General features: G+C 39.3%; 1 protein-coding gene across 1 annotated transcript in view; it reads right to left on the reverse strand.

Annotated features, from left to right (window-relative positions):
• The window catches only part of LOC137663165 (mucin-5B-like), a 45971-nt gene that overhangs the window by 16583 nt on the left and 17372 nt on the right, over positions 1 to 12016 (reverse strand). Inside the window, 11 exon segments of the mRNA XM_068400075.1 lie at positions 285 to 413; positions 603 to 759; positions 1675 to 1911; positions 2308 to 2487; positions 3219 to 3329; positions 4073 to 4211; positions 5147 to 5298; positions 5599 to 5699; positions 6094 to 6146; positions 7185 to 7437; positions 10586 to 10712. Of these exon segments, the coding sequence (XP_068256176.1) occupies positions 285 to 413; positions 603 to 759; positions 1675 to 1911; positions 2308 to 2487; positions 3219 to 3329; positions 4073 to 4211; positions 5147 to 5298; positions 5599 to 5699; positions 6094 to 6146; positions 7185 to 7437; positions 10586 to 10712 (1639 nt within the window).

Genomic DNA, 12016 nt, shown 5'->3' on the forward strand with positions numbered 1-12016 from the left:
TCTTTCTCTCCCAAAAGTTTTAATTAACTCTGTTTCTCAACAGATAATTATTCTTTGCAAATTTAGACTGAATGACCTTTAATCTCTCCCCAGATATAAAGACAACAGGCAAATTATCCTATGAATGGCACCATCACCCGGGGAATTAGCCCAGGAGAGGCATGGTCAATGAGTTTCTGGGGCAAATGGGATTAGCCTTTCAGCAAACTTGATGCTTAAGACGTTTAAAACCAGACTAATAACTTCAAGTCCCATAAACTGCATCAAAGCCAAGCAAGAATTACCTTCTAAACTGTACAGCAAGTTCCCACATTTCCCTTGTGGGTTCCTGCAGGTCTTTAGACAAGGGGCTCCACAGGGTTTATAGAACCACTCATGTTTGTCAGGTGGATTGTAATAATCACAGAACACAGCTGGAACAGAAGAATAAAAGACCTCCAAGTCTCAGACATCAGGTAGTGGTTATTTTCTAAATCTTGTAAACAAGAGCTTGTTAAATCACACATGCACAGCGATGTCAGAATTCTGCTCTTCTTTATCTCCCATGTGCCTGAGCACAAGGAGCACTGCTTTTCTGTGTGCATTTTCAGTGCAATACTTACGGCAAATGGCAGGCGTTCTCCAGTCGATACAGACACCAGCTCTGCTACAGCTTCTTGAATAGGCAGCAACTGAGGTACAAAAGCACTCACAGTCTCCCACACTGTCACAGCCACAGAAGTCAGAAATACAAGATTCATAATACGGTATTGGGTTCACCTATCAAAATACCAACAGATCTGTTACCACAGATGTACCTGCTGCACTGTGTTTTAATGAAAGAAAGGGCTCTGAATTTCTGCCATCCACTGGCAATTTCTTTGGCAGAACCAGGCTGAGTCTGTGACAGACCAGGACTGTCATGAAGGAGCTATAATATTTTACAACAGGCAGTTTTCTATTTTCACCTGCCTGGTAGAACTGGACTCTAAATCTTCTCATTCTCATGTGTGTAATACTGGCATTTATGCTCAAAATGTCTTTCCAGTGTAATTTCTGCAGGACTGAACTACCTTGCTTTGGGCTAGCACAACTATACAGTGTGCACTCTCTAACTGAGAGATAGTGATTAAGTGAGTATAAAAAGAAACCCTATTTCCAATGAACTTCACGTCTATTGTGTTTCAACCTGTGCCAATATGAGCTAATCAAGGAAATTAAGCCAAGTTTGCTTTTTAAATGGCTTATTAAACTGCACTGGAGTTTTGTACAGACATTCTCATTCAGAATTAGTAGCCTTGTTTCTGTTTAGGTTAATTCAATTTGTGTCTAAAATAAACCAAATAATTAATCTCTTTAGGTAATTTGAATAAACTTTCCCAAGGATCCCCATACAATCAGTCCTATGCTACCTTATCTCTAGATTTTACAAACTGATATGTAACTTTTTACTTCTGGTGGCCAACTATTACCCTCTTTGCCTTCAGTTGCTCAAAACAGGCACTGCTGTTTCCTCAGTACTGTGCAACAGGATTCAACTGGCACAGCTGTAAAGTGAGGTTTTGAGAGAGGTAGCCCTTGTACTCAAGGATGCTGTGTAATAGCCTTTAATAGTAAACATTTCTGCACAAATGTGCTGCATAATAGCAACAAATACCTAGTGTGAAACTACTGAGGATGAGAGAACAGGATTACCTTACTGTGACAGGCTTCAAAGATGTTACTCTTAATGATGCTGCAGTGCTTCTGTCCCAGGACAGACTTGAAAGGCTGATCGGCACACAGGTCTGTCATGTTTATATTTGAGCAGGTGCTTGTTATTTTCCAGCTATTTCCAAACTCCTGGATGCTCATCTCCACAGACTGCCCTCTGGTTGTGAAGTCGTTCCTTGAGCGGCCATCAAAGTCCCCACAAAGCCCACAGACTTTTCCCTAGGTAATTTGCATAGGCACAATAAAGGGTTTGGTTATTTTGAGTGCAGCCCACTGTTTGACAGAAATAATCTGTAGAACAGGCCAAGATAAAATAGTTGCAAATTTCTAAACAGCCATCAGAATATGGCTTAGAAAAAGCTGGTCTTCAAGTGACAAGATCACTCTGTTAGCCTTCCAATACCGCTGTGTCTGGCTTTACTTCTAGCTCCAAATATTCTGGAGCGTTTCATACTGTCTGAGCAATGAAATAAAACACAAGACATGGCCTGCTTACTTCTTCTTGTCCACTGAAACGAACACTTTTTCCAAGCCCTGCTTTTCCAACTGGGGCTCCAGTTCTGGATGCGTAATTTTGAGTTTGAAATCATAATTCTCAGTCCATCCCATACCTACCTGGAAAGATGGTGCCACGTGAACAACAACAGTAGTCTTCTGGTCCCACATGAAGTTCATCCCTTGATTTGTTTCAATCACAATATAACCTCCTCTGAGATCCACTTTGTAATTCTTCTTAGCTCCTAGATCAGTGGCTATCTCCTGAATTCTTCCTTCCAAGAGCCTGATTTCACTGCTCTACAAAGAAATTTAATAGAAAACTTAGTGTAACAGCACTGGTATTCTGTCTCTTGTCCTTCATCTCATTTTTTCTGTAGTCTTTACACTACATCTTGGTCTATTGCCAGACTTGTGAGCCACAGACAAGACGCACTGAGTTCAATGGGAAATATTTGCCCTTGCATGACAAGTCTTACCTCATGGCCACAGAAATTGTCCTCATTCTAGATGAAATCTGTTCTGCTGGCACAGCAGCTCCTGAGTGCACAGGCATGCTAGAACACCCCATGTCATGCTGCTTTTTTTCACCATCCCCTCACCCCCCACTATAGGAAAAATCTCTTTTGTGTACACTTTGGAGAAATGCTAAGCCTGAGCTGGAGGGAAGAAACTTTTCCCTCTGTAGTTACATCTGTTCTGCGCTCAAACCATGGTACAGAAACATGCTCCTCTAAAAACTTTACCATCACTCCTATACCACTAATGTCACAGGTGCAAATACACACATGCATATGCATGTACATAGAGTGCTGTTGACTCCCTCATTTGTCCCCTCACCTGCAGAAGTGTCCAGCCCTGTTAACACCAAATACTTAGACCTTTCCCAGCTTGTCTGCCTCTGCTTTCTGGCTGTTTGACTTCCATAAGTACTCTCTAGCAGCAACTGAGTTGGAATATAAGGGGATACTACACTAACTGCTACAAAACCAAGACTACAGCTCCTCAGTTATAACCAATTCTAGACAAACCTCAAAAATCACTGTGATCTTTAGGGAGCAGATTGAGAGTGACTTCCCACAGGCGTTGTTCTGAATTACAATTCGGAAGGTGCCAGCATCCATGTTATTGGGGCAAAAATCCTTAGAAAAATAGATAATGTTGTATTAGATCTTTTCAGGCAACTAGACCAGTCTCAAACATTTTCAGGAGCTCTAAATTAATGACACTCCAATCCGACTTCTGCTATTTTGTCACTTTTTTATTTACTAAAACTCTGGCATTCTGAAAGAAAGTGGTGGCATCTGACCTGGTGGCAGGTTCATACTTGACCAGAAATTTCAAAGAGAAAAAATAAGGAAAAAAATGAGCTTTTCATTGCATCAGTCCTGCACAGCTAAAAAGGTAAAAATATTTTTTCTTAAAATTAGCAAAACCAACTGTAATTTGGGGATGACAAAATGTCTCACTGAGTACTGTCTCATTAAATGCAATTACTACACGAGGCTCACACATTAACCTCTACGTGCTTCTGTAACAACAAAAATACTGTCAGTCCTGGATTATTGAGAAAAACACTGAGCTTTTCAACACTACACCAATCCCTTTTTCTTGCAGGTGCTGGAATTACAACAGGAAAGGTCTGTCCAGCTCAGGAGTTACTCGTTTAGGATCACACAGTGCCCTCTTGTGTCACTTTTGAGTGTTAATTGCTTTGCTTTTATAAGAAAATCTCACTGTATCTGCTCTAGGTACAACAGGAGGGGAGTAGGCTCTGAATCAGTGTTGACTATTTTGCATGGGATAGTCCTTTAATTACTCAGACTGAATCCTACAGTGTAAGCTGTGAAAAGCATATGGATAGGAAAGTGAAAAAAATTGATACCTGAGCTAAGATATAGTCACAGTCTCCCAGGAAATCAAACTTCTCCCCATCAAAGCTCATGTAATGGCCATTTCCATACACAGTGCAGGTTCCCTTGCAGGGATTGTCTGTGCAGTTCCACTGCCTTTTGTTACAGGTACTGGGAGGCAAAATACAAAGAATCACAATCTTCGTATGAAGCGTGGTTTTTTCTTAACCCCAAACAGGGGGAGAGTAATTCAAAGGTTTGTCTTTTGCAGTACTTCAAAGAAAGCAATCATCTCTCACTCTTCCAGGCTTACCCTCTCAACTGTTCTGAGACCACGCCATAAGATGGCTTACTAATCACGAAGTTCATGTTTACTACCAAGACACGTTCGAACTTTGTCTATTTTATTCTATTTTTTCCTTCAAATATCTTTTAAATCACAAAGTCCTGGCAGCAGACAGTGGGGATTTAGGAGGTAAATTCAAGGTGAAGAACTGAATATTTCAACCATTTCTGAATATTAATCTGTGAGGTACCATGTGGTCAGTTCTGTTCCTGACTACAGTGGTGTGAACCAATATTATCCCTCTCTTCCCTTGACAAACTACTTTCAGTTCAGAGGGACCACAGACAGAAAATGTTAGTTGATATACTCTCGACAGAGAGACATCAATTTTCTTCCCATGTATGTCCTGTTCTCATAAGAAAACAAAGCCCTCACTGCAACAAAAACTCTTAATGGTCTGTGTGATAACAACTGGTTTGGCTTCACGTGTCAAACTTGATTGCTTGTACCGGTAGTGATCAGACCGAAGTGTTTTCTGCCTCTTATTTTCTGTGCATCCTCTTGGGCAGGACTATACAGTCTCATCCTCACTAAATAAAGGGTAAGGATGCAAAGCATTTTATCCACTATGATCAGCAGTAACAGTGATTGTGCAGCGTGTTGCAGAGAGGAAATGTTTACCCTGTTATTTTTACTAGAAGCCTGATGGCTCTAATGATGAAGAGGAAGGCTTCAAAATACTTCCTGCCCCATGGGCTCACTGTGCACAGGCAATTTTAACAGCCTTTGTTACAAAACAAGGCTCCCTGGAATAACATACCATGTGTTGCAGTCCACTTTGATGGTTTCCCCAGGTTTATAAAAATGTTCTCCATGGACACATGGGCATTGATCTTCGGGAATACATCCTCCACTGCCATCCAATACCAGCCCATCAGGACACAGGCAGCCAGAAACACATTCTGTGACATACTGCATATACAACGATACAACACAAGGCAACTCCTTAATACACAGGAAGTACAGGGAATCAGCAGAGGTGCTAGCTCTGGATGCCAAACTTTTGGATTTTTTTTTTAAATCCCGTAACTGTAAGTTAGTGACAACCAAGCTACAAGTATCACAGCTATGTGGGTAGCTATAGCTGCTGCGTTATCAGTAAAGTAGTTGGTCTGTGAACAGTGTAACACGTTACCATCAGCATTTGTTAAGGACAATCATACATGCACAATCATGTTGTCCCATGCTCCTGCTAGGAGGTGAAGTCCTTACACAGTGCATGTCCTGGGTCTTACAACTTTTTTGACACTCTGATCCAATCGCACCAGGACCCACAGAGCTGCAGTTGAAGTAATACATAGGAGCTGGGCAATCTATAGGAGGAAGAAAACATTTTAGAAAGGTAATTTAGTGAAAGCAGTAAGGATGCCGTCAGCAATTGTAAAACAGAGCGGAGCATTTCAGAGGGCAGAATGTGTCTCTCATTCACAGCTTCTATTGCTCCTGCCCACCAACATTGGGTTGGAAGGAGGCAGATAACTTCTAAGCTTTGGGAAATACTTTTAAAAAAAATCTTTTAAAAATCTTTTAAAAATTCAGCAAGTCTGGTGACATTTTTACAAAGACAACTAGTATCAATAACCAGCACATTTCAGGGAGAAGGCAAAAGTGCAGAATACTGAAATGTTACAGAAAGTGAGAGATAACACAGAAAAACATTATAAATACTAGCTGACACCATAATGCCATTATTTAACAAAATCTCACCTTTTACCAGGACTGTTTCTCCAATGCAGTCTAATCTTCCTTGAATACATTTGCTAAAGAGATTACATAAAAAATGGAACACATCAGCTCTTTGCACATTTCTCTCTCACTAGAGAGAAAGGCACTGCAAAGCTACACTAGTCACACAAATGACAAATTCCTATCAAAATGAATATTTGGTACAGCTATTAGGTTCACAGACCTTAATTACCATCCCCAGAAGGAAGATTAAGACACTCAGCTTTTAAATACTCTTCCTTCATCTGCCACTGGTTTACTGTGTGTTTTCCCTAAATAATGTTTTTCCTAAGTATCTATTTTCCACTCCATGAGATGAAACTGATACTTTCTTAAATAAGAGACCTCTTCAATTACTAAATGAATCTGTGTTTACAAAATAGTCTAGAATCTTCAGGAAAAAATATGGGATTTGGAAGAGAGAAAGAGAGAACATGCAGACATCTAAAGATACAAATAAACTGTTTGAACAAAACAGCCTTTCCCTGGTATTTGTTTGCATTGCTGCCCTGAACTGTTTGAAAATTAGAAAATTACAACCGTTTTTCACAGCAGATGCAAATTAATTATGTTATTTTTAGCATTTTCCCCAAAATTTCTCTCTGTCTCTCTTTCTTTTTTTAAAAAACTCAGTTTCAAAACTGAGATTTTTGGGTTTTTTTCCTGAACTGTTTTTATTTTTTAAATAGTCTGTGGGATGGTGTGTTGAAGGTGCTTTTTACTTTCCTTTTTCATTTTAAAGCCAAAAACTCCCCCAAGCCCCCTGTCTTCTAGAAAACTTGCTCCCACAGTATATGGATTTTTTTTTACACAATGAACTTTGCACAGAGATAGATTGCAAACATTACTTAACATGTTTTCAGGTTCTTGTTTGCTAGCAGGAATATAGGATCTTAACCTTTGCTGTGGCTGCACTTCCTGCCAGGGGAATATTGGCTTTGGTACAATCTAGGAGAAATTTGTCATTATTCCTTACGATAAAATGACACCATTCAGGGATTAGAGCAGGGACTTCCCCAGCGAGCCCTGACGTCCCCCAGGTATGCAGCCTTTGCATCATCAGAGCAGCTTACCACATGAGTTTGTCCTCTTGGAAGGAGTTGCCAGGCTGAACAATCTTGCCTTTGTAGTAGCAGGGACAGTCATCTGGAGTTACACATTTCTCCTCGTCATTGAGGTAGGTCCCTTCAGGGCAACCACAGCCCTCCATAGGATCGATCTGAACTTTACACAGTGGATCAGGTTCATCCAGCGAGTGGCAAGACTGGTTACAGTACTTCACACTATAGTTATAAACCATAGTCTCAGGACACTCCGCAGAGGGATCTTTGCAAAAGAAATAAAACGGATGTATGGCCTTCTCTGTGCAATCATTGCTCATGCTGCTAATGCAGCTTTCTGCACATTGGTAGCCATAAATGTGCTTTTTTCAAACTAGAAGGCCTTGTCTTCCAGCGGTCTGGGAGAAGTCTACTCACATACACTAAACTACGTGACATTGAATACTGAAATACTCAGCAGGGTATATCTTGACTGAATAAGGGAATCAGTATAATTTTGTAATTTGTAGAGTTTACATTTCTATCTTATGCTAGGAACCGAAACCAATACTTCTGACTTGTCCTTATAGTTAAAAATTAATTTTCTGTCCTTTACTAGTAATTTCTTTGGCTGGGAATAATTTAAGAAATTAGTATATTTTGTAAGGGGTAAATTTTGACATTAAATGGGCAGTGCCAAGGAACTCTGCTAATCATTTGATGCTACCAAAGAAAGTGTGTTTGAATTCTCATAGATGTCTTGAGGAAAACTCTTGTCAACCTCTGGGAAAATGAGAAACAGCAGTCTCTAAGACCTCTGGGTGGACCAAACAGTTAAATACTAAAATCTAAAGAGCTCAACAGACCCTGTAAGATAGTGAAAAGCTGGTTAATTTTCACAGGTTACCAAGAAACAACACCTTCAAAACTCTGCCATAGAATCTGCAGTAGTGATCCGCAAGGAAGACATCAAATTTTGTCAGGAAATACCACCCACATTAAGGCTGTGATTTTCAAGAAAGCCTGGCATCCAGATTCCTCTGAAATTCAACAAGAACTGGGTATCTAGTCATCTTGGACCTCTTTCTAACTCACATCCACAGATTTAACCCCACAGCTGTTTTTCAGATACACACAGATGTTCTAGAATGTACGGGGGACTTGTTAATGGGCAATTGTGCTAATCAACTTTGCAGCAATGTTATCACTGTATCGGCAATAGGTTCCATGCTTAAACAAAGCTCTGTATGATTTTCCAGTCCATGACTATAGTACACTTTCTTAGATTAGTTAATGTGCTAGGTTTGTGTACACATTCAAAACCACCACCTCCACCAATAAAATAAAGTTGGTTTCCTGGTCTTAGCTGGAGCAGGCACGATATCCCATGAATAAATCAGGCAGGCCATATTCTCTTACTTTATAGGCATACTGTGAAGATGAAGCAACTGGTATTTTTAAGTCAAAATAGGCCTAATAAGAAAGATATTAATAAAGATGTTGAACATGAGTTTACACCAGATATCCCTGAATGGGTGTCTCAGTTGTTAGCTGTTAATGCAATAAAATAAAGTGTTTACTTTCTCCCTTTAATTTTTCACAGAGGAAGAAGATCAATTTTGGTAAAGTGAGATCTGGTAAGGAAAAGGTTATTTGAATACAGTACTCATGGTCACAGATTTATAGTCTTAGATTACATACATCACAACTGGAGGCGTGAGTGCAGACAACATGAGCGTACCAAAGATAGTTTCAAGCTAGCTTGCACAAGGAGCACTAGAAACACAGTGCCATGACTTAGCAGAGGCTACTAACCCCAGTGATCTTCTGGGTAACTAGTAACTCAAGTAATGGTTCATGCTTCCACTAAAGACTGTGTCACATACATGCACTGCCAACAGTTAGCTAGTAGGGTTTACTTATTTCATATACTCTACTGACTGCAATGTAGACGTCCCCTTAGGATATAATCTGCCTTGGATGCTGCCTGCAGCCCGTCCCAGCTGGACACAGCTGCAGGAGCTGGAAGAGCCCTTCCAACCCCCACAATGGGACAGAACACTGAGAGTGACTGTTCTGGCCCATTTATTCTTTCACTCATGAATAGCTCAACCTTCAATCTTATCACAGGCGTGTTCCTGAAAGATTATATCTTCTTAAAATAAGGCCTAAAATGATTGTGCTGATTAAGCCATTAGCATTTTTTTCCCAAGGTTACTGCGCTGAGTCAATATTACCTACTGTGCCATGAGTCCACAGATTTCAGTCTAACCCATGCTGCAAACCAGTCTTGCTTTGGCATAAAAAATGTCAGTAATTCTATGTTGATAACAAAGCTTTCAACAAACAGGGACTGTGTCTAGTACATAACTCTACGTGATTCTAGGATAATTTGCTGTGGACTACACTGTGTTCCCTTTGAATTATTTCAGCACAGGTTTGTTAAATTGTTCTTACTGCAATCTTAAATGCCTTCAACAAAGCACCATACCAGTTACATTGTTTGTCTCTATCAAATATCCCAGCTAGCCCCTAAGTCAGGCAATTAAATAGATCACAGCTGATCAAAGCTGCATAAAATTAATTGTTGTTATGTTTCATATTCAGATTAATTATTAGTCAAGAAACCCATATATCTATTTTCATGTTGATAGAGGCAAATCTCACTTGAACTATCTGATTGTCAATGGAAAAATGGAAATGTTGACATAAAATTCAGAAGCTGGGACTTGTGAGTTTTATTCTCAGCTCTGATACCATCTCATAATAAATTCTGGCAGTGCCAAAGAAAAATATATACATATGTAGACTCCAAACCCAGGATTTAGTGACAATGTGTATGTCCAAGGAACTTTTATTCATTTGTTAGGTAGTCCTGAACTGAAAATACCTTTAAACACTTTCACATTCTCAGATATCACCAACAGATATTTAACAAAAACCATCATTATTTTACTGTAACATGGAAAAATGCAGTTAATGAGAGTGATATGATTTGCATGGGCAATGTCTGAGACAAGAGGGCTGAGATGAACCATTAAAAAAGATATCAGAACTAAAATACCTGGGGATGCCCATGTGTTCAAAACCAACCTGTTTTCAATTCCTTGTTGTGATATGATTAATACACCTTATACTCTTTCACTTCTCTGAGCACTGAATTCACCTAATGTTTTACACAAGGAGCATGCATCATAAGAGCATGAAGTGGACATGAACTGATTTTGGCAGGCAGACGGTTTTTTATAGAATATATAGAATATATGCTTATATAGAATATAAGAATGTACAGAATATATAGAATATATACTTATTTTATTTTTCAAAGGCCCACTAACTTGATGACTAAGCACAAAAGATACTGACTGCCACACACTGAGCTCTCCTGAAGCTGTTGCCCCATATCCCTACCCAAGGTATTTTAGGATGCATACCACAGATGTCCTGCCTCCAGCCCTTCAGGGACAAGCCTGCTGCAGCACAGTCTCTGGAGTAAGTAGAGAGCACACTACACAGTGCAATTTCACTCTTCTCAGCATTACAGGTGTCATACATACATTTCTAGGGGACAGAAAAGGACATGGGTATTATTATGCCCATCTCACAGAAGAAACAGGGAAAAATACAGCAACTCAAAATGCAGTCAACCAATATATTTTTGAAAAAGTATTATTACCAATGAAACTTAATTTGTAATATCTTTAAGAGAAAATGTATGCTAATGAAATACTATGCAAACCTGAAAAACAGGAAATCGGTTAAGCCATGTAGCTGCAATGATGTTACGTCTAACACTCATGAACAGATGAATAATAAGAATGATAAGGGCACCTATAGTTCATTAAAGAACTAATAAATGTCTATACCAGCCTCCCACAAGGATGTACAATCTAGGACATGTCAAAATATGTAATCTGAAAATATACAGAACTGAAAATATTGCACAGCGATGACTGACACTTGTGTACCTATCTAGTGTGTAGATAAGATACACCCAATTAAATTACAGGGGTGCATAACAGAAGATGGTTTAATAGGGAACCATATGTAATGACATCTGAAGAACTAGTTAGGTAAGTATAAAGGGGATTTAAAGCTCAAGTTCTTTTAATTGGGTGGCTGGACAGAAGAACCCCAATACAGCCAGTATCAAGAGCAGTAGGGTCATACTGCATAGATAGTGACTTATCCTGCCATTACTGCTGTTGTGGAAAACGCTTCCATGAATCATGGCTTAATATCTGATGAGATCAGCAGGAGTAACAGACATGCCCATATGAAACTAGTTGTTAATTTTCCTTAATTGAAAATTGCTAACTCCTATTTTACTTATAATTAACATGAATTCTCAAGCAGACATATTTTCTGGGGGAAACTTGGGACAGGTAAAATATAAGCCATAATATTTTTAAAGGTACCTGAAGACACATTACATTTTAGGCAAAATTTCAGGCTCAGGTATTTTCTCAGTAAGTTGTATCACACACACCCTCTACATGAATTTTCTGCATTTTTGCAGAAACTTCTTTACTATTCACATAAATGTGGCAACTGTCTAGCTCAGCTAACTTCCACAGTAACAAATAGGATATAAACAATGTAAACATAGTATATATTCTCCCCTTAGATGCGATTTTTAAACCAAGTCAGAGGAAATCCATGGGGCTGAAAAAACTCTCAGCTCAATTCCACACAGAAACACTGATTTGGCTTTTCAAAGAGTGAACAGTTTTCAAAAACAGCAAACCCATATTTTTTTTCCTATTTTGCTTCTGGATCATGCAACAGAACTGTCAGTGATGGCAGTCACTTAATATTTTCAGGGCTGCAGCCAAAAAAGGCCCATCATATCTTGCATAAACTCT

The sequence above is a fragment of the Nyctibius grandis genome, chromosome 4 (genome assembly GCF_013368605.1).
Source record: "Nyctibius grandis isolate bNycGra1 chromosome 4, bNycGra1.pri, whole genome shotgun sequence".
NCBI lineage: Eukaryota > Metazoa > Chordata > Aves > Nyctibiiformes > Nyctibiidae > Nyctibius > Nyctibius grandis.